The 23,998-nt window shown below is 35.2% G+C and overlaps 1 protein-coding gene and 1 long non-coding RNA gene across 6 annotated transcripts in view; one reads left to right on the top strand and one right to left on the bottom strand.

Moving 5' to 3' along the window:
* Nucleotides 1-23,998, bottom strand: part of SLC12A2 (solute carrier family 12 member 2) — a 112,675-nt gene that overhangs the window by 42,136 nt on the left and 46,541 nt on the right. For both annotated transcript variants that reach the window (XM_025433338.3, XM_025433337.3), the window contains exons 5-13: nt 21,824-21,963; nt 19,791-19,901; nt 17,833-17,941; nt 15,197-15,324; nt 15,016-15,100; nt 11,677-11,828; nt 5,533-5,640; nt 4,183-4,306; nt 3,013-3,114 (exon numbers count right to left, since the gene is read on the bottom strand). In XM_025433338.3, the coding sequence (XP_025289123.1) occupies nt 3,013-3,114; nt 4,183-4,306; nt 5,533-5,640; nt 11,677-11,828; nt 15,016-15,100; nt 15,197-15,324; nt 17,833-17,941; nt 19,791-19,901; nt 21,824-21,963 (1,059 nt within the window). The remainder of the gene's footprint in view (nt 1-3,012; nt 3,115-4,182; nt 4,307-5,532; nt 5,641-11,676; nt 11,829-15,015; nt 15,101-15,196; nt 15,325-17,832; nt 17,942-19,790; nt 19,902-21,823; nt 21,964-23,998) is intronic.
* The window catches only part of LOC112650546 (uncharacterized), a 101,463-nt gene that overhangs the window by 49,085 nt on the left and 28,380 nt on the right, over nt 1-23,998 (top strand). For all 4 annotated transcript variants that reach the window (XR_007413947.1, XR_007413945.1, XR_007413946.1 and 1 more), the window contains one exon: nt 6,225-6,401. This is a non-coding gene — a long non-coding RNA (uncharacterized LOC112650546). The remainder of the gene's footprint in view (nt 1-6,224; nt 6,402-23,998) is intronic.

Here is a 23,998-nt window from a genome sequence, read left to right as displayed (position 1 = left end):
AAAGGAGAGAGAGAAGACTCAAATTAATAAAATCATGAATGAGAAAGGAGAGATCACTACCAACACCAAGGAAATACAAACGATTTTAAAAACACATTATGAACAGCTATATGCCAAAAATTACGCAATCTAGAAAAAATGGACGCATTCCTGGAAAGCCACAAACTACCAAAACTGGAACAGGAAGAAATAGAAAACCTGAACAGGCCAATAACCAGGGAGGAAATTGAAGCAGTCATCAAAAACCTCCAAAGACACAAAAGTCCAGGGCCAGATGGCTTCCCAGGGGAATTCTATGAAACGTTTAAAGAAGAAACCATACCTATTCTACTAAAGCTGTTTGGAAAGATAGAAAGAGATGGAGAACTTCCAAATATGTTCTATGAGGCCAGCATCACCTTAATTCCAAAACCAGACAAAGACCCCACCAAAAAGGAGAATTACAGACCAATATCCCTGATGAACATGGATGCAAAAATTCTCAACAAAATACTAGCCAATAGGATCCAACAATACATTAAGAAAATTATTCACCATGACCAAGTAGGATTTATCCCCGGGGCACAAGGCTGGTTCAACACTCATAAAACAATCAATGTGATTCATCATATCAGCAAGAGAAAAACCAAGAACCATATGATCCTCTCATTAGATGCAGAGAAAGCATTTGACAAAATACAGCATCCATTCCCGATCAAAACTCTTCAGAGTGTAGGGATAGAGGGAACATTCCTCAACATCTTAAAAGCCATCTACAAAAAGCCCACAGCAAATATCATTCTCAATGGGGAAGCACTGGGAGCCCTTCCCCTAAGATCAGGAAAAAGACAGGGATGTCCACTCCACCACTGCTATTCAACATAGTACTGGAAGTCCTAGCCTCAGCAATCAGACAACAAAAAGACATTAAAGGCATTCAAATTGGCAAAGAAGAAGTCAAACTCTCCCTCTTCGCCAATGACATGGTACTCTACATAGAAAACCCAAAAGCCTCCACCCCAAGATTGCTAGAACTCATACAGCAATTTGGTAGCGTGGCAGGATACAAAATCAATGCCCAGAAATCAGTGGCATTTCTATACACTAACAATGAGACTGAAGAAAGAGAAATTAAGGAGTCAATCCCATTTACAATTGCACCCAAAAGCATAAGATACCTAGGAATAAACCTAACCAAAGAGGTAAAGGATCTATACCCTAAAAACTATTGAACACTTCTGAAAGAAATTGAGGAAGACACAAAGAGATGGAAAAATATTCCATGCTCATGGATTGGCAGAATTAATATTGTGAAAATGTCAATGTTATCCAGGGCAATTTACACGTTTAATGCAATCCCTATCAAAATACCATGGACTTTCTTCAGAGAGTTAGAACAAATTATTTTAAGATTTGTGTGGAATCGGAAAAGACCCCGAATAGCCAGGGGAATTTTAAAAAAGAAAACCATATCTGGGGGCATCACAATGCCAGATTTCAGGTTGTACTACAAAGCTGTGGTCATCAAGACAGTGTGGTACTGGCACAAAAACAGACACATAAATCAATGGAACAGAATAGAGAACCCAGAAGTGGACCGTCAACTTTATGGTCAACTAGTATTCGATAAAGGAGGAAAGACTATCCATTGGAAGAAAGACAGTCTCTTCAATAAATGGTGCTGAGAAAATTGGACATCCACATGCAGAAGAATGAAACTAGACCACTCTCTTTCACCATACACAAAGATAAACTCAAAATGGATGAAAGATCTTAATGTGAGACAAGATTCCATCAAAATCCTAGAGGAGAACACAGGCAACACTCTTTTTGAACTCAGCCACAGTAACTTCTTGCAAGATACATCCACGAAGGCAAAAGAAACAAAAGCAAAAATGAACTATTGGGACTTCATCAAGATAAGAAGCTTCTGCACAGCAAAGGATACAGTCAACAAAACTAAAAGACAACCTACAGAACGGGAGAAGATATTTGCAAATGACCTATCAGATAAAGGGCTAGTTTCCAAGATCTATAAAGAACTTCCTAAACTCAACACCAAAGAAACAAACAATCCAATCATGAAATGGGCAAAAGACATGAAGAGAAATCTCACAGAGGAAGACACAGACATGGCCAACATGCACATGAGAAAATGCTCTGCATCACTTGCCATCAGGGAAATACAAATCAAAACCACAATGAGATACCACCTCACACCAGTGAGAATGGGGCAAATTAACAAGGCAGGAAACCACAAATGTTGGAGAGGATGCGGAGAAAAGGGAACCCTCTTATACTGTTGGTGGGAATGTGAACTGGTGCAGCCACTCTGGAAAACTGTGTGGAGGTTCCTCAAAGAGTTAAAAATAGACCTGCCCTACAACCCAGCAATTGCACTATTGGGGATTTACCCCAAAGATACAGATGCAATGAAACGCCAGGACACCTGCACCCCGATGTTTATAGCAGCAATGGCCACAATAGCCAAACTGTGGAAGGATCCTCGGTGTCTATTGAAAGATGAATGGATAAAGAAGATGTGGTTTATGTATACAATGGAATATTACTCAGCCATTAGAAATGACAAATACCACCATTTGCTTCAACATGGATGGAACTGGAGGGTATTATGCTGAGTGAAGTAAGTCAATCGGAGAAGGACAAACAGTGTATGTTCTCATTCATTTGGGGAATATAAATAATAGTGAAAGGGAATATAAGGGAAGGGAGAAGAAATGTGTGGGAAATATCAGAAAGGAAGACAGAACATAAAGACTCCTAACTCTGGGAAAAGAACTAGGGGTGGTGGAAGGGGAGGAGGGCGGGGGGTGGGGGTCAATGGGTGACGGGCACTGAGGGGGGCACTTGACGGGATGAGCACTGGGTGTTATTCTGTATGTTGGTAAATTGAACACCAATAAAAAATAAATTTATAATAAAAAGAAAAAATAAAATGTGTTAGAAGTCTTATTTTCTCTAAAATCAAAGACATTAGTTAATTTAGAAGATTTTTAAAAAATATAAAATCACCTGGAGATTTTGCAAGTGATGCATGGAATACCGAAAAATTGATCAATGCATATGACGCAAGGAAGAAGTTAGAGATAATTGGAGCAATAACATTCAGTTCAGCTGAAAAAGAAACATAAGGTATATTTATCAACAGAGTATTTTTTGACTTTTTAAAAAATGAAATTATCTTAAACCTTTAGAATACAGCCTAAAGAATACCCTCATATCCACCATTCAGACTTAATGAATACTTAGAGTTTGTCATATATATTTCATGCTTTACTTTTCAGAAATCAAACCTTAAGTTTACAGCTGAAATCCTTTATACCTCATTCTTCTAAAGTTGGTATATTTTTTCCAATGATATTATATAGTTACTAAACACATATATAGTCCATAAGCGTTAGACAGTCCTGTTTTGGGTATTTTAAAAATTAAGACAAATAACATCACACTATATTTATTATTCTGCAATTTGATTTGATACATATTATACTTGAGATTCATTCATATTTATACATGAAAATCAATTTTATTCATTTATTTTACTCCTAAATATTATTCTGCAGTTTCATTCTTCTGTTAGTATTTAGATTGCTTCCATTTTTTACTATTATAATTAATGATACTCAAAATCCTCTTACATGTGGCTCTTTGATTATACATGCAAGTTTCTCTAGAGTAAATACTCTTAAAAAGAATTGCTGGATTCTAAGAAACTTTACTCAACATTGCTATTTTGTTCTCCCAAACTAGCCTTACCAAATAGATATCTAGCAGCATTACATTAGAATTTGTTTCCACACTTGGTGGTATCATCAAACATTTAATAAAAGCCCATTATCATTTTTAGCAGTGGAAGCCTCATTAGCTCACAAGTGCCAAAAAAAAAAAAAAAATAGCTCACTGGAAGCTATACCTTTGAATGGGGCACCGAAATCCTTTCCTTTCTGCTATTATTTGTTTCAGGGACAAGAACGTAGGAGTTCCATCTCAGGAGGTTAATGATGGTAGTAATTTTCACAAAAATGTACTGAGTATTGGCAGTATTTTCTATATATTCTTTCAATTGATCACAAAGAAACTAACTTAGACCTAGTAAGGTTTTATCATTTAATAATTCAATGTTTAGACCTAATACTATAAATACTCCAAAATCTGTATTAGCACATCATTTATATGACTAACCAATTAATATGAATCCAAGGGCAATTAAGAATGTTAGGATGTAGCCACGAAGAGGTTCATTATTTTTCCCATAACCTTTAGCAAACATCTGGAAAGCTGGGTAGATGTTGTCCTTACAAAGAGCCTAGTAAAAAAATGTAAATATTAGAAGGAAATATAATGAAATTAGACATACAGATTTCCTTAGAGTTTTAATAAGTTATTCAGGAATAGAACGCAAGTTTCTAATTCTTGGTCCCTTTAACTTCTCTCATATCACACTGCTTTACTTACAATCTATAAAGAAAACCAAACATTTCAAGAATCACAAGGTAGTTGGTTTAGAATACCACTGAAGATCGTTTTTTTTTTTTTAATATTATTTATTTATTTATTCATGAGAGACAGAGAGAGAGAGAGAGAGAGGCAGAGACACAGGCAGAGGGAGAAACAGGCTCCATGCAGGGAGCCCGACGTGGGACTTGATCCTGGGACTCCAGGATCAGGCCCTGGGCTGAAGGCAGTGCTAAACCGCTGAGCCACCCAGGCTGCCCCACCACTGAAGTTTTTATCTGCCTTACCCCACTCTCATATTGAAATTCCCTTATAAAGAAAAAAAAAATCTAAGAAGTACATGAATAAAAGGAATTTGAAAACTTGATGAGTAGGACATGTGTGACCTACATTAAGAAAAAGTCTCAATCGTAGACTTAAAGTAGGTAAACATCCTAATTATAAACTTAACCACTTATGTATATAATCTACATTTACTGTACTCACTGGCTACAACTAAATATTAAGAACGAGGCTTGCAGAATCAACGTGTCATTTTTGGACTCAATAGTATAAAGTATTTCCTATTCAGTATCAGCTGTTTATTTAATGCTCATTAAAGAGCAATAATGTCTACCTTATCTTTCTACCCCGAGTAGTTAACACTACATGTGGTATATGTAGGCATTCATATATTTGTAAAGTAAAACATAAAGGCTGACATCATGCTAAGTGGGACAAGATCCTTTAACTCTTCTGATTTATGTCTGGAATGCATTCCTTATTCTTGATAAGACATAAAAATTTGAGCAACGAGATTATGTCGAAAAAAGCAGTAATCTATCACCACTTCCAGAAAGACAACTCAAGGACTACAGTCTGACAGTAGGTAAATGCACTAAAGTTCATATGAATAGAAACACTCACATTCAAACACACAAAGTCAAACATACCTGGTTCATATATGTGTATATATATAATATACACATACAGGGTTGATAGAAGTAAACAAATGATTTGAAAAAAATAACAATCCCAAACTGAAATATATTACCATAAATTCCCATTCAATAAAGTCTATAATGTGAAAATACCTACCTGAAATATCTTGGGAGCACTCACAAGGGATGCTAATGCAGAAGAAAGAGTAGCTGAAAAGATACCAGCAGAAATTAAAGGTGCAAATCCTGACACCATGCTCATTACCTTAAGAAAGGGAAAAAATGGAAAATTAAGTCTTACAAACAACTCAAAAAAAAAAAAAAAACAACAACCACACAGTACTATACACCTTTATTATGCTAAGGAAGGAGACTCATATTGGGGAAATATAGCAATAATGAACTGGAATAATGGGTATATGCATTACAAATTTCTGAAATAGATTTATCACAAGTCCTTACCTTCGATCTTTTTATTTGGTAAAATTTTAAAGACACACAATGACAGGACAGCATAGTGAACCAATCCTCACATCACTGCAAATCAAACCCCAGATATCACTTGATGCATAAATGTTTCAGTATGTACCTCTAATGGAAAAGAACCTTTAAAAACCCTAACTACCAAGTCACTGTCATAGTTTGAAAATTAAGTAATTCCTTAACATCACCAAATATCCTATTGGTATCCAAGGGGACACCCAAGCTGTCCATCTTTTCTTGCCTTTAAAAATAGTTTAAATCTAGGTCCACAAAGGGACTACACATTAAATCTGGCTGATATGTCTCCTAAGTATTTTTCAATCTACAGGTTCACTGTTTGTCTCCTTTACATTTTATTATTTTTAGGTCACTATCCTGTAAAAGCCTCACAATCTGGATTTTGCTGACTATACCTCCAACATGTGTTACCTGTCGTTTTCACCTCTGTATTTCTAGTCAACTGACAGACTGGACAGTTCATCAGACTGAAGTATAAGTTTTCTGGCAGGAATACTTCAAGATGGTACAATACACTTCTGTCAGGTAGGTTGGTTAGTTTCTTTCTTTCTTTTTTTTTTTTTTTTAATTTTTTATTTATTTATGATAGTCACAGAGAGAGAGAGAGAGAGGCAGAGACATAGGCAGAGGGAGAAGCAGGCTCCATGCACCAGGAGCCTGACATGGGATTCGATCCCGGGTCTCCAGGATCGCGCCCTGGGCCAAAGGCAGGCGCTAAACTGGTGCGCCACCCAGGGTTCCCTCTTTCTTTCTTTTTTTCTTTCTTTCTTCTTTCTTTCTTTCTTTCTTTCTTTCTTTCTTTCTTTCTTTCTTTCTTTCTTTCTTTCTTTCTTTCTTTCTTTCTTTCTTTCTTTCTTTCTTTCTTTCTTTCTTATGTTAAGATAGAAGATTGGTACTATGGTTATGTTTCTTTCTTTTTAAAAAGAGACCTTAGAGCTAAATGTTAGAGCTAAATGTGGAAATATTTCTACCTGAAAGTATCTAAAGTCTATGATCTGTCTTTACATAATCTGGAAAGTAGGAAGTTACAAATAAAACAAAGTCAGCCAAGCATTGGTAATTGTTAAAACTGGAAAATATATGTTAGGCACATTACACTTCTTTTCCTATAATGTTCAAACATTTCCCTAATGAAGTTTTAAAAAAAATGGATTGATCACTCAGATCATGAGACGATAACCAGATAAATCCAAACTAAAGGGCAAAATGCAAAGTAACTTGCCTGAACTCTAAAATATCAATGTCCTGGAAGGTTAACACAGGCAGGCTGGAAAGTCCTAGATTAAAGGATTTTAAAATAACATGATAACTAAATGCCATGTGTAACCTAGATTGTACCTTGAATCTAAGAAAAATAGCTGTAAGGGACATTACTGAAACAAGTGCGTAAAGATGGAAGACGGAATATACATTTAAATAACAGTATTTTGCCAACATTAAATTGCTGAAGTGGGATAATTATACTGTGCTCATGTAGAATATTTCAAATACTTCAAACTGATGGGCATTTTTTGATGTGTATAATTTATTCTCATATGTTTGAGGAGAAAAAGAATATATATATACACAAAGATAAAGCAATGGGGTAAAATATAAACAACCAGTAAATTTAAGTGAAGGAGTAGGTATACAGGTATTCACTGCACTGTTCCTTCACATTTTTGAAAATTGTGAAAAGACAAAATTGAGGTGGAAAAGTTGTCTGGTGGATTCAAGTACTGTCAACTTGACCCAACTATTATTAATTTCACCGGTAGTAAATGATGACTATCACCTAAATTCATTACGTCTTTAGTAGAGATTTGCTTTCCATATATATGGAAATAAACATATATATTTTTAAAACATTATTTGAGAGAGAGAGAGAGAGAAAGAAAGAAAGAGAGAGTACAAGTGGAAAGAGGGGCAGCAGGAGAGGGAAAAAGAGGATCTTAGGCAGCCTCCACGCCCAGCTCAGAGCCACCTAACCTAACGCTCCATCATGATCCTGAGATCATGACCTGAGCCACAATCAAGAGTCGGAGGCTTAACCAACTGAGCTACTCCAGGTGCTCCTACTTTTCATTTATATTGACCAAGCCCATGCCAACTGAGACCAAGGAGAAAAGGAAATATGGTTTTAAGTGTTTTGTGACTATTTTACACTTTGTTTTGATTTCATACTTCAAACTAGATGTAAATTTAGTTACAGGAACAATCTCTGCCCATAATGCATGAATCTGAATACAAGTGTACATAATCCCACCTTGTTTTACTTAAGTATCTCCCCCTATATCTTTCAAAAGACTCAGTGTTAAAAATGAAGAAAACATTAAAGTGTTTCAACGAACATTACCATTTTCCCCTCTAAGCATTTCAAGGAGAAAAAAAATACCTTGAAAAGATGATTTTCTATTCATCTCTTTAGTAACAATTTGGTAGTTAGGTATATGCCATGTGTTTTTCACAATCACCATGTTTCACAGCTATTAATGCTAGATTAGCATCGCCAATCCTGTCTTTAGGAAAGGAGATTATAAAGGACACGTAAGATGGATCAAGATAAAAATGAGTAGATTTGATTTCTGCTATATACTTATGAAACACAAAATTCTGTGCCTGTCTATAATGACCTCAAAGATAAGTGCAAAGATGGGAGATACATGAAGAAAACAAGAGAGAATAGGATACATCACTGGATTAAGGCAAAAAAGACACAAGCATTATATAACCGTAACCTTTTATCCGTCATGTTTTGAGGAAAAAATTTTCTTCTTCCATCACCTCTGAACTGAGGTTGATAATGCCCCGTGCTTAGCATCTTGAAACATTATGCTTCTAGAATTTGTCAAGTTCCCAGTTTTCTAGTTCTATATATACCAATAACCTCTGGATTTCCCAGCATTTAATGATAAAATATGAGTAGCAAGGACAATGATCATGAATTTAAATAATGGTAACATCAGTGTTGTTCAGAATACAGAGTGAAAACAAAGATGAAAAAACCAGAGGTCTTCTCTCTAGGGGGGAGAAAGGGTGGGTGTGGGGGAGACAAAAATCCAATAAGGTAGAAAAGTAACAAGTAAAATGAATGGTAAGATTCCGTGTGGGGGATGTGTGTTTGTATGTGTTGATGACTTGCAGTGAAGGAAAATCTTCATGGAACTGGGTTTCCTTGAAAGCCGGCAGATTTCAACAAATGTAAAGAAAAAAAGAAGGTGCATTCCCAACAGTGTGAAGCACCAGAAAAAAAAAAAAACCCAAAAAACAAAAATAAGGTAAGCATGTACACATGTGTATGTACACAAACATGCAATCACTACAATTCACTACAGATAGAAGGCAATGGGACCCAAGTCTGGGTATGAAAGGTCTTGAGTGACAGAGCAAAGAGGCTCACACTTTATTAAGTAATGGTGAGTCAAAGGTTTCAGAGGACATTAAAATGTAGAACTAGGGATGCCTGGGTGGCTCAACAGTTGGGCACCTGCCTTTGGCTCAGGTCATAATCCCGGGATCCGGGATCACGTCCCACATCGGCCTCCCTGTAAGGACCTAATTCTCCATCTGCCTGTGTCTCTGCCTCCCTCTCTCTCATGAATAAATAATCTTTTTTAAAAATGCAGAACTATATTAAGACTATATAAGTAAAATAAAACATTTAAGTAAGGTGACCCAAATCACTTTTTCTCCTAAAGTATGAAAAGCCAATTACATGCAAAACACGGTGTTATCAAGTGTGACTTTGTATAGATTCCATGATCAGACTCCAACTTACTGTTTCCTCAGATATGTTCTATGTATTATTCTTCATTCCCCAAATGACAAGCAATTTGCATATTTACAGGATGTTTTTTCCATTTAGTTTCATTTCCCAAAACATTTAAAATTTTTTTTGAAAAACTTACTTAGTTATATTAGAAAAGCAGCTTTATATAAACCAAACTCCTTTTTGCTTTAATGAGTCCATACTAGACTTGAAAAAGACAACACACTTTTGTATTTTAAGGTAACCACACAGAAATCTGATTGGCATTTTCAGTCACTGGGCAGAGATCAACATTTGTGCTTTTCATACACAATATCAATGTCTGAATTGGCCTGAATCATTAGCTGGATATGAATACTTTCTTTCATTCCTACAACTATGCCTAGTCTTGTGACTAGAACAAACAAACTTCTATTACATAATTGAGTTCAATATTTATAACCACTGAAAATGCAGTCAATTGCCTGAAACTATAAAATAAAAATAATGCCATTAAAAATTTAAGTCACAAATTTTATTACAAAATCTAAGTATTGTATATAAAATGTACATGGTTCTAAAATACAGTTAACTTTCAATTATTCTGACAAGCTGTAAAAACATTAGGAATCAAAATTTTTAGTTTTCACTTTGAATTAGTATAATCTTCTCTGTAAAAACCCAAAATTTCACAAAAATTTCATTTTGTTTTCAGAACCTTATAGAGGCAATAAAAAGAAGGGGTGATATTTTCTAAACACCAGACTAGTAGTATTTTTTTTTTAAAGATTTTATTTATTTATTCACAAGAGACACAGAGAGAGAGGCAGAGACATACATAGAGGGAGGAGAAGCAGGTCCCACAAGGGGAGCTAGATCTGGGACTCGATCCCGGAACTCCAGGATCAAGCCTGAGCTGAAAGCAGACATTCAACTGCTGAGCCACCCAGGTATCCCTAGACGAGTACTATTATCTTTTACATAGTTCATATGTTTTAAAAAGTCACAAACTTTCCGATATCCATTAAGAATTTAATTATATTATTCAATGAGGGTTTAGCACAGCATGACTACATGGGCCTTATCTAAATAACACTAGTCCTATTCACCAATACCTTTTCAAAAGGAAGTTTATAATATAAAGCAATTATGAAGACATCTCTCATTAGAAAACTCATTTCAATCAGTACTGAACTAATTTAAAATAATGGTTGAACATGCAATTCAATTGGTGAGCTCTTCAATTGGTAGAGCATGCAACTCTTGATCTTGGGGTTGTGAGTTACAGCTCCACACTGGGTGTAGAGATTACTAAAACTAAAATCTTTAAAAAATAAAATAAAAATACTCAAAATAAAAATGAAATATTTAGGTATAAATCTAACAAAACATGTAGAGTTCGGAAAAACTACATAATGCTGATGAAAGAAACTAAAGATCTAAATAAATGGAGAAACATACTGTGTTCATGGAGTGGAACACTCAACATAGTGAACATATTAATTCTCTCTGAATACATACATGTATTCCTATCACGTTCCTATCAAGATCTTAGCAAGACTTTTTGTAGACAAATATTTTTCTAAAATTTGTATGAAAAAGCAAAAGGAAGTAAAAAAGCTGAGACAATTCTGAAAAAGGATAAAGTGCAAGGAATCAATCTACTTGACTTCAAGACTTATCAGGGAACTACTCTAAATAAGAATGTATGGTACTGGTGGTTGGATAGATGGAAATGCCACAAGAACAGAATGGAGAATCTAGAAATAGACCTAACAAACATGACTGCGTGTGAGATGCTTCCTTGCTTTCAAAAACTATATGCTACATATATATATACTATATATTATACCCTATCATGAAAGTTTTGCCCCCGGGAGCCCTTTTGCTCTTGAACAGCTTCAGATTTTACCTTTTTGTTATTTTTCTATTTGCCCAATCTACAGACTTTTTGAACAGATAATTGGGTAAAAAGTAACAATGGTCTTCCCTTCTAAGTAAAGCACTCTGTACTCTGAAAGCAGTCTGACCTCTAGATATACAATGTCCGTATAACATAAATATGAAGCTTACCTGGAAATTGTTCATTAGGCCATAGTAACAAGGATTGCTTTCACAAGATGAAAAGTCAAAGTTTAATTTGCAGGCTGCAGAAGTACAGTTTGTTAGCTCTGTTACAATAGTGTCATTAACGTTCCCAGTGGCATCTCGAACAACACAAGAACCTGAAGTCAAGGGACAATAAGAAAATGTAACTAAAATTTATATTCATTTCAGAATTATATATATCCACAAAGGAATTTATGGTACTGACTGAACATCTACTAGTTAACAGTATTTACATTTTTAGCCATTTCCATATACCATTTACGGTTTTTTGTTTGTTTTTTTGTTTTTAAGATTTTATTTATCCATGAGAGACACAGAGAGAGAGGCAGAGACACAGGCAGAGGGAGAGGCAGGCTCCATGCAGGAAGCCCAATGTGGGACTTGATCCCAGGTCTCCAGGATCATGCCCTGCAGGCATGACACTCAAAGGCAGACAGACACTCAACGGCTGAGCCACCCAGGCTTCCCGCATTTATGGTTTAAGTAATTTACATGAACAGAATTGGAAAAGCATCACAGTCCCCAATATTTACGTAGTGAAACAAAACCTTACAAAAACTAGCAATGCACCCATGTGTATTTAAAAACCCTGCATATTGTGGAAAATGGTAGTGAGCAAAACTATTTCCAGGCCTATTTGGTTAAGTAAGCATATAAAAATGTTGTGTTCAAAGAGTTCCAAATGGTAGAAATGTTTTCCTGTATTCCAAATATTTTATATGCGAAACATGCCAAAGATCAGACCTCAGGTAGTATCAATCTTTTGTGAAGGGTAACAATGTAAACATTAATGATTTATAATTCTATTTAAACCTCTGGCTCAAGTAAGTCTACCCTGATAATAAGACAAACCATGATAGCTGAGGTTGGCTTAAAATAATCCATGGGGCAGAAGGAATGAGGACAGGTGAAATAAGATTAACCATACAATGTTACTTAATGGTAACTTTGTTGAAACTGAGTGACAGTTTGTTAGAGTGCTCTACTTTTGTGCAAAATCGAAAACTTCCACACTGTGATAAAAGTTTTCTTGGAAAAAAGCACTTCATTATTTGGAACTTATGATGTATAACTACTAGTAATTACCATCCCTTGGACTTTTGAAGTATGATAACACTCCTGTCTTATCATATAGGAGGTAAAAATTATAAACATAGCAGCCAAAAGTGAACAAACAGAAAATTAAGTGTGAAAGGAAGAATATTTTAATGACTAGACAGACCGCATTGGGTTTTCTTCCTAAATTTCTTCATCTAACTCTCAGAGAAGTGTTTGCAAAGCGGTGTTTCCTTGAAGGTACTTATGAAACCATTTGGGGTGAGGGGAGAAGAGAGCCCTGTCTACCCTAAAGCAGCTATGCTTTTATGTGTTTCACCCTCTAATACTCTACATTGGAAGTGACTGGGGGAGAAAATGTTCCCTTAACTCTGAACCAGTTACACATCCACTGGTGTAGATGCTGGCCCTGCTCCTGAGTGTCGGGAGAAAGAGCTACTCCTATTGCTCCTGTGGCCAAGATGAAGTCAGTATGACAACTCACAGTGTCAGAGTCAGATACAAACTGAAAACATTTATTTGCTATAACTAATTATTTTCCAATTTGAAACATAATCAGTTATATCACTCATTAAATTAAGACTAAATTTCCAGGAAATTTTAGGGAACACAAAAATATTTTGCTAAGCTTATATATATAACTTTTTTCCACACAAATTTCAGAGATTTACATATTGCCTTGGTGGTCAGTCTGTTAGGCATCTGCCTTCAGCTCTGGTCACAATCTCAGGGTCCTAGGATGGAACCACATGTTGGGCTCCCTGCTCAGTGGGGAGTTAGCTTCTCCTCTCCCTCCCCTTCTGTGACTGCTTGCTCTCTCTCTAAAGTCTTAAAAAAAATGAAATTCATTTCCTTTTTTTAAAGGTGAATTTAGCCCACCATGATGATAACATTAGTATTTCTCTCATTTAATGAAGTTTCAAAACTATATTTACACAAATTAGCAGTAGAGTTTGTAAATAGTGTTCTGTCATTAAAATGAATCACTGGGTTTTTGACAAAAATAAACTTTTCTTACAGAAATACTATGAAAACCTTATATTCTATGGTCTATGATTTTGGACTTTGATCCTTTAGATTGGTATGAAACTAAGTTTTATTCTTGTAGCATGCTTCAAACATTTAACTGTAAAAACAGGACTTTTTGAGGTTATATTATAAAACAATGCTTTCAATTCAGGAAAATATGTTTTACAGGTATAGTTTTATGAAAGTGTAATAAACTTGATACAGTTTATCTATAGTGATTGCATGTAAATCACACTTTTTTCCTGGGAATGTTTTAGCTAAATAAAACTTTATTAAGAGCCTTTAAAAAATTCACTAAAAATCAAAATAAAATCCCTCTTTGCCAAGACACAATTCTTTAAATCAAGTGTCACTTAACTGGAGGGAATCTCAGTTTTCATTCCTTCATGTATAAAAATAGTGATTTAGAGACTAGCTGACCATTGCGGTCAGCAGTTCTAAAATGCTATTATTTCATGTATGTAGTAAAAGGTTGAAAAATAGGTTCATTCAGTTTAGTAAGACTTCAGTAACACTTTTCATTCAAATAATATGTCCTGTCTGCCAAAATCAGTTTTTATGGTAAAAAATGCCAAACATTGCTTAAATGTCTTGAAACAATATTCTCATATACTAACATTATATATGCAAACATAAAAGAATTATCAACAAAATATTAAAAATTTCACAAAGATCACAGAATAAAATGCACTTACTTTCTACTTCATGAATCTTCTATAAATTATAGCTTAGGGAAATGTAAGAGTCTACAGTAAGACTTTACATAATTTTGTTTTACATTCATTAATAAAAATCCTAGAGAAAAAAACAATACAGCATCTGGTGGTTTAGGTAGTATCTGTAAAACCACTAATAGTTTACTGAAACTCTGATTTAAAACATGCAACTTGGGATCCCTGGATGGCTCAGCGGTTTAGTGCCTACTTTCGGCCCAGGGCCTGATCCTAGAGTCCTGGGATCGACTCCCACATCAGGTTCCCTGCATGGAGCCTGCTTCTTCCTCTGCCTGTGTCTCTGCCTCTCTCTCTCTGTGTGTCTCTCATGAATAAATAAATAAAATCTTTTAAAAAAAATTAAAATAAAACATGCAACTCAATCTTTTTATTGAAATATTTCTGAAATTAAAAGTTAGAAATATAATATCATGGAAATAAATATTTAAAGTATGTACAACATGAAATTTTTGAAACATGTAAAAAAAAATGCAAGGCTATTTACCTACAGATACTGCAATTCCTATGTAAACCACCGTAGTAATTAAAATGGCTAAGAGTGTTCCTTTGGGTATGGCTGACTGAGGATCCTAGAAGACAAGAAAAAAATTTTAAGTCTACCTTTAAAAATAAATGTATGTATATCCTTTCTCATACAAAATGGATACAGTACTTTTAATACTTACTGCAAGATCACCTGAGATATTTGCTCCAGCAAGAATACCAGTTGCAGCAGGAAAAAAGATGGCAAATACAGAAAAGAAAGTCTCTTCCTCTCGAAAATCTGGTCCAAAGTTCTCATTAAATATTTCAGCTGTGGAGAACAAAATATCTTTGGCAATTAATGGATAGCAGATTAGACCATTATAATTATGTCAAGTCTAAGTGTTATGTATATATGATCCCTAGGTTTTCTTCACTTCAAGTAACTGGTAAATTCCTATCTTCTAATGGAAGCACGGCATTCCTCTTTACTTGTATGAGGGAAACATTTAAAACAAAAATGATTTGACCTGGGTCATGCCTAGTATTTTGTATACCTTACTAATTATGTTTCAAGTACCTCTAGCTTAATTGTTATCACTAGTACAAATGTCAATCACCGTGTGGATAAACTCTCAATGTCTGGGGTCAGTCAAGGAAATAAGTAAGAAAGGAGGTAGGAAAAAAAAAGATCATACTAATCTGGACCCATTTTTTTTCTTACATCCAACGTATCTACACAGCTTTCTCTATTTCCTCGTAGTGACTTGCTTAATTTTTGATGCTGAATTATTCATCAGGCTTTCATAGCATTTTTAGCTTAGGCAAACTAGGTAAAGTCCCTTTCCATTTTAACAATGATGAAAGCTTCAGCTGGTACTACTGTTTCCATCTATCCTGATGGGCCCTGACACTGAAACAACCAATTTGTTATTTGTCTATCCATCAATCCAATATCTGAATAATAACTACCATGTGCCAGGTCTTCTACTGAAGCAATTAGGTATTCACTACCTTAGTAAAATAAATGAGAAGACAGCAAACAGTATCAACCACCAAAAAAGAAAAGTCACATCCCAAAGTATATTTAGATTTATTTACTTCAGACTAAGAAAAACCCAGATATGCTACTTAGACAATATTATTAGATATCAATGTAATACTTTTATAAGTTGCCAAAGATCTGAAAAAAGAAAAAGGCAGTGAAAAATGTGGCTTAGCAATATTTGCAGCTATTTTTAAATTAACTGAAGTCACAAACAAAATATATAATTACTTTAGAAATAATCCTCCACTATAATTATTAATATTTCATTTAGAAATATAGTTGCAAAAAGAAATGTTCAAATTTACAACATAAAAAATTTTAAGTAAAAAATCAGTTATTTGGAACGTCCGGGTGGCTCAGCGGTTGAGCGTCTGCCATTGGCTCAGGTCGTGATTCCGGGGTCTGAGGATCAAGTCCTACATTGGGCTCCCTGCAGCAAGCCTGCCTCTCTCTCTGCCTATGTCTCTGCCTGTCTCTCTCTGTGTCTCTCATAATAAATAAAGTCTTTTAAAAATCAGTTTTTATTAGAAGAAATGTCACAAATATAGTTTTTGAAAGCATAAAATATAAAAAACTATGTATCTAAGTGATGCTACTAACTTTCACTGCTGGCATGCCTAGTAGACATCTCTTCCCCCAATCCAGAAAATCAGGAATTTAAAGGCCAGTTTATAAGTAGGCACAGATACTGGTAATAAGAACGGATATCACACTATCAACCCAGGACTAGCAAGCACAAACAATAGGTAAGTGTCACTAGTTAAAGTAAAAATCTTGAAACAATTCCTATGAGAAAACTATGCATGCATTTTTAAGACCTACATTTTTAATCAGTGTCTGAGAGAAGCCAAACCAGTGCTACTCACAAATGACCTAAGGACTGGTACGTTACCAGTGAGCAAACAGATTAGAAAGCTTACACCAGAATGTAAACCAATTAGGTCTCTAAGATCCACAGTTGGTCAGTTGATTTTCCCCCTTCAGTAAGATACTGTGAAGGAAGAAGTGCGCTGATATGCATTCTGTATCTTTTCATAGATCTGTATGAGAAGCTCTGGGCTAAACAACTAGGGAGTACCACAACTGAGCCTCTTCTTCTAGGGCTTCAAAACGAGGAGTTTTTTTGAGGAGTTTTTGTCAACTGAAGACACATCTAAGTGGGAAGCCTCTCTGATGCTACCACAAGTGTTCTTTCCTGCTTCATTTCACCCTTTGGAGATATAGGAGCATGGCGATGGTGGGGGAAATACAGATAGAGACTTAAGGAAATAACAAATGACAAGTGAATTTCACTGATGACAGCACTGACAATAGGAAGCAGAATGAAAAGAGTCACAAAGATGAAAACTGTGGAAAATCCTCACAATTTATAATGTAAACTGCAGACAAGTTGAAGTTGCCATTATACTATGAGTATTTCCTTCATAAGTGTAAGCACTTTGTTGTGTTGAAATACAACTAAAAGAATGAAAAAGGCATATGAGAAAAGTCATCATTTCAGTTACAAATTCCCAAAATGACAGAGAACAAACGCACCTTTCCTCAGGAGCACTGATTTTTCTATATTCTATCATATTTTGATGCTAAGAATGAAAACGACATAAATAGAAGTGGTACTTTACTCTGACCATCACATACATAAAGGAGACAATATGAAATTGGATTGTCAATTAATGTGTCATTCCACCAAAATCAATCCTATTACAAAGCATCTGCAATGTACTAAATTTATTTAATAACAGAATTCTATAATATGCACCTTTAAAAAGAGATTCTATCTTTTTTACTTACATTTATAACCAAAGAAACCTTTGGGCTTCTTGCTGTCCAAAGGGATAAATGTTCCTATGACGAAATCAGCAATAGCAAGTAGTAGAATCACCAAAAGAACAATCTGAGCCTGGAATTTTAAACATGAAAAATCAAAATCAAATCTCTCATGTCTCTACAGTGATTCAGTTTCACTACCATATAATTTGATTTCTGTCTCATTTCCCCACTGCTTCAAAAAGTGCTAAGCACAAAGAAGGTGCTCGATAAACTTCAATTACATGAACAATCTTTAAAGAACTGTCCTAAAATGTTCAATATATTGAGGCAAAACATGGATAGCATAAGTAGGATCATGCCAAATATTTCTGAAATGAATTAAAGATGTGCATGCCATCCCACAAATCATAAAGCAGTATATGAATTCCATAACACTGTAGGTTTTTCATCCTTTATCATTATTACTGCCTCCACCAATGTAAGTACAATATTGATATGGAAAACCTATTTCCTACGAACACAAGTTTTATACCAAGTCCAAACATAACGTTTAATGTCTGACAGCCACAGGATGAAAAGAAGAAAAAGTACAGAAAGAAGAAGACAATATCCAGGAAGAGGATTTAAGTAGCAATGGGACTTGAAGGAACAATCTATGAGAATTACCATCTCCTCTCCATCACTCTTTTTGTTTTGTTTTCATGGGATATAACTGATATATAACAATGTATCAGTTTCCACTGTACCACATAAGAGATTCAATATTTATACACATGTAATTGTGAAATGATCATACAAGTCTAGTTAATATCCAGGATCATAGTTAAAGAATTGTTTTTTCTTGTGATGAGAATTTTAAGACCTACATTTTTAAAAAAACAACTTTCAGATATGCAATACATTATTAACTATAGTCACCATGCTGCACATTACATCCCTGTGACTTTATTTCATAACTGCAATTTTATACATTTGACTACATTCACTATTTTGCCCCCTTCCCCCACCTCTCCTTCTCCACTCTCAAACTCCCAATAAAGTTAAATAGATACTCATGAAAACCCTGTGTCATCCATGGGAATAAAAACTGCTTAAATGCTAATCATGTCAGGTAGTATGAAATTCTATTCTTTTCAGTAAAGTCAGCTACTTAAATACATAAGTAAATGATTTAATTATATACTTTTGACTTAAAAAACAACCTTGGGAATATTATTCTTTACAATTTTTCTAATTTCTGACCTAGTAAGTATTACCACAGCTCATATATAGCAGAAATATGTGGTCTTACATGATTTATAAGAAGGAACATGAAGACACCTAGAAGAGACTTGGAGATCCTCAGCAGCATCCTTGTGGATGGATATGCATTAGTCAGGAAAGCAGAGGTGTATTGAGGAACATTCTCTTAAACACACAGAAATAATTGCAAGTGCTCTGCCTACAGGTTAACATGTGACTTCAGCAAGGTTAACATGTGACTTTTTTTCCCAGAAACAGTGGTCCTGGCTTTGGTAGCCATGACTTCTGAGACTTCAACAACAAGGAGCAAAATGAGTGCCTCTAAGCTCTCATGGGAACTAACTTGGTAGTTTATTGTCCTTGTGTTTATTTTTGAAGTTGAACTTTTAAATAAATTACAAAGCCAAGAGCTTAATTTGGGCTACCTAACATATTGACCTGAGTGATTCTAAATAACTTCAAACAAGATTAAGAGAGGGGAGGAGGGAGAAAGGGAGGTGAGAAGGGATAGGAAGTCCAAAGTTAGAAAGTACTGTGTTTAAGTAGATGCTACACTGTTTTCACCAAACATTCCTTTCCCTGCCTTGTCTGATACATAAACTTCTCTGAAAATGAACACTTAAGGAATCTTCAAAATCTAAAAATACTACCACACTTTAGAGTGGTCCATAAACAAAAGCTCTAAAAGTTCATATGTTAAATATGTACAGATATATTCCAGTGAGTTTGTTACTTACTTTCGCTTCCCACTCCATTCCAGCTACTGAGATACCTAAAAGGATCACCACCGTAATGGCTCCAATAATTCGGATATCATTGATTTCATCTATCATAAGTATGGAATGTTCCTAGAAAAAGAGAATTATAAATGTAAGGAACAATATTAGTTATTCAGATAAAGTCTTTAATTCTTTTGGAAACACTTCAGAGACATCAGAACTTCTTACATGAAGAAGTGGAATAAATGCCTATGTAAGGAATGAACAGGGAGACCTAAGAAAAAGTAACAAGTATGTACTATTGAGGCACCATTCGAGAATCTCAAGAAATCAAAAAAATTATCAAATTAATGCTACACTTAATACAGACTCAATAAATCAAAACTGAAATTTCTAACAAGCAAATAAAAATCATGCTGTGCCTAAGCAGAACTCACAGTACTTTTTAAAGAAATGTATTTTGTATCACTGTGATTAGCAAAGTCATGCTTTTAATGGTCTTTTAAGTTGCATAAGAAAAAGAGATGAATACACTTTCATGCAGTCGTCCAAAAAACACCCACTGTTCCTGCTCTTTAAGCAAAAATGTTTGTGGTTTACTATCAGTGACATTAAAAACATGCTAAACTAAATAATGGAAGAGTATTAACTCTTAATAGTTATACTGCTTGCTTTCTCAAAGCCCTTGCTTTTCCCATCCCTTTGGCCTCTACAGATAAGGTCAATGCCAATGCCAGTGCCAGTCCCTCTCAAATCTTATACTTCCTAACAGACCGCATATGACTACAGAAGAAAAGAGTTACAACCTAACCTAACATGAACAACCATAGGTGTCTTTCAAGGTCCCTCTCAGTTAATAATGCTGAATTCTATTTCACTTCTACTGCTTTAACTACACATATCCCAATGACTCTTTTCAAACAAATTATCTTCTAAACTCCAGAGTAGTATTATCAACTACTTCCTGGCCAACTCTACTTAGATATACCAATCGTTCTTCAAATCAGACATCCCAAACTAAACTCTCCTATGCTTCTATTTCACAGTGAATGCCATTACCCTTCATTTAACCCTCCAACTCAGGGATGCCTGGGTGGCTCAGTGGTAGAGTGTCTGCCTTTGGCTCAGGGTGTGATCTTGGAGTCCTGGGAGTCCCCATATCGGGGTCCCTGTAGGGAGCCTGCTTCTCCCTCTGCCTATGTCTCTGCCTCTCTGTCTCTCATGAATAAATAAATAAAATCTTTAAAAAAAACCTCCAACTCAGAAATCTGTATATAAACCTGAAATCCTTCCTTCTCTTTCTCTAATTTCCCATATCCCAATAATCATCAAGTCTACTCATTTAACATTTTTAAAATCTCTCCAGTTCACCCACATGTCCAGCTCCACTAGGCATTGTTTGAATGTGTGCCACCATCCCTTTCCCAGGATAGCTACAACCTCCTAAATGGTCTCCCTCTCCACCTGTGATTCCTCAGATCCATGCTCCATATATACTGTGATCAGGTGTTTCTTCAGGCCCCAATTTGATCATGTGCCCCTCACTACAATTGAGATTAAAACCACAGTTTAACAGCAGACAATACCTTTCCTGATTTGACCCGTCCCGCCGTCAGTCAGTCCTAAATCTCTCCTCTTTGTGCTCCAATCATAGAGAAATATTTACAGAATGTTTTTTAAAAACACACCGTACTCTACCCTTTCCAGGTCTTTTTTTCCCTTTTCTCCCTTATCCCCTTCATGTCATACCCTACCTCTCCTACTTGCCTAACACCTAGAATCCCTTTCTTGGAAAACCTTTCCTCACACTCCTTTGTGATCCCCTTTCCTGGGTGGTAGTAAGTTGAATGATTACCCTTTGTGATGCCTAGGTCCCCTACCATGCATGACCCCATTTCTGACAATGTCTCATCATTAGTTTGTCTCCTACACTAAATTTTTTGAAGGACACGTTTTGTGTCCATCACTGCTTTCCTAGGATCTAATATGGGAAGTGGCACATAACCCCTCAATAAAGATTTGGGAAACAAATGTTTAGAAAGGGAAATTACCTTAAGCAACTCCACCACAGTTTCTGCAAATCCAACCACATACATAGCAACCGCAACAGCATTGGCAAAAGCGAAGATCAGTCCAATTGCACCACCAAATTCTGGCCCTAGACTTCTAGATATTAAATAATATGCTCCTCCTAAAGGAAAGGGGGGAAAAAAACCAAAAATACTGAAGTTAGGATTTTAAAAGTCAGAAATCACATGCCTCCAGTAAGCATAGCAGTTAAATTAATAAGCAAGTGGGTGAGCATATTTTCAGAAATAAACATCCCAAAAGAATTCTTTACAACCCACTTCATTCATTAACAGTTCTCAACACTCAGAGAATTCTGCCCATATCAAATATAAAATCATCTGGCTTTTTAAATCCCTATTTTCTCTTCTAAAGCTTAGACTAGAATGAACAAAAGCCTCCTGCTCATATTCATAAATACCAATATCATCTCCTAATGGTTTTCTAAGTAGTGTTTTTAATCTTAATGTAACTGTTAAAGTTATAGTTGAGATGATTTCAGTAACTTATATTGGTACAGTAATTTGTTGGTAATGTGAATAGTAAGACTTAATTTCCTAAGAAACTGCAAAGAACAGCAAGCATAAGGTGGTATCCTAAGTAAATACAGTTTATATTTAATAAATCCTGCCTAAATGTCATAGTCAACAAGGACATTAAATGAACTATCATAAAACAAGTATTTTTCTAACTTAAATATTAATCAGTATTATGATTCTGAGTCAATCTAATGCTTAGTTGAAATCTCTAATAATTCTTCCAAACTTCTTTTTTTTTTTTCTTTTTTTCTTCCAAACTTCTAATTTATTTCTGGCCTCTAGGTCATAAACAAACTTAGTTTTAATAATAATTTGGTTATATGACATTATATACATTTTTTTCAGATACTGATGAACTGTTTAATTAAGACCATCTAATAAAATGCCATTTAACAGCTGAGCATTTCTCCTGTTCTCTCAGTATAATGAAAACAAACACATCAAAAAATTCTACTGCTCAATAAAGTATGCAAACTTCATTTTGAAAACACCTGTAAAAGTGTTTTAAAAATATAAAATATAAAAAAAATAAAACCTGTAAAAGGTTTTATAATTAATTCTATCAATTCTCTCAAAATATTCTACACTTTAAATCTATCCACCCAAAACTTCCTTATCTTACCAATTAATAATTTCTACCACCTTGGAAAGCCTCAAGAAAAAAATGCAACCTAATCATTTGTAATAATTGGTCTTACGGTTTTTAATCAGATGAAATTACTTTAAAATTTCCCAGAAATATTTCTGAACACTAAAAAATTCTAATAGATTTATATGAGGACAATTTTTTACATCAAAGATTTTAGCATAAGACATTAAACTACATTATAATTAATCACAAGGAAAATCCTTGGATTATCTAATTATCAAGACTATATTTAACATATATGTTCTCAAAATCCTATATGTTCTCAAAATTGATTTAAACTATTTCATTTAGGGATGCCTGGGTGGCTCAGCAGTTGAGTGTCTGCCTTTTGCTTAGTGCGTGGTCCCAGGATCTGGGATGAAGTCCCGCATCGGGCTCCCTGTGAAGAGCCTGCTTCTCCCTCTGTCTGTGTCTCTGCCTCTCTCTCTGTCTCTCATGAATGAATAAATCAATCTTTAAAAAACATATAAAAAATAAACTTTTCATTTATGCCAATATCAACAATAAATTACATATGTATCCTGATTTCATAGATAAGAAAATAAGGTCACCATGAAAGGTTAATTGGAATCATTCAACTACTCATGTGTTTCAACAGTTGACAATATAAACTTGAGAAGGAGGGGCAACTGGGTGGTACAGGCAGTTAGGCCTGACTTCAGCTCTAGTCATGATCTCAGCGTCCTGAAATTGAGTCCTGAGCTGTGGGTTCCCTGCTGAGTGGGGACTCTCTGCCCTTCTACCCACTCATGCTTGTGCTCTCTCTCTCAAATAAATAAATAAAATCTTAATGTAAAAAAAGACCCGGTGGCTCAGCGGTTTAGGGCCGCCTTCAGCCCAGGGCGTGATCCTGGAGATCCGGGATCAAGTCCCACGTCAGGATTCCTGCATGGAGCCTGCTTCTCCCTCTGCCTGTGTCTCTGCCTCTCTCTCTGTGTGTGTCTCTCATGAATAAATAAATAAAATCTTTA

The sequence above is a fragment of the Canis lupus genome, chromosome 11 (genome assembly GCF_003254725.2).
Source record: "Canis lupus dingo isolate Sandy chromosome 11, ASM325472v2, whole genome shotgun sequence".
NCBI classification, from domain to species: Eukaryota; Metazoa; Chordata; class Mammalia; order Carnivora; family Canidae; genus Canis; species Canis lupus.
This window is presented reverse-complemented; position numbering and strand designations above follow the sequence as displayed.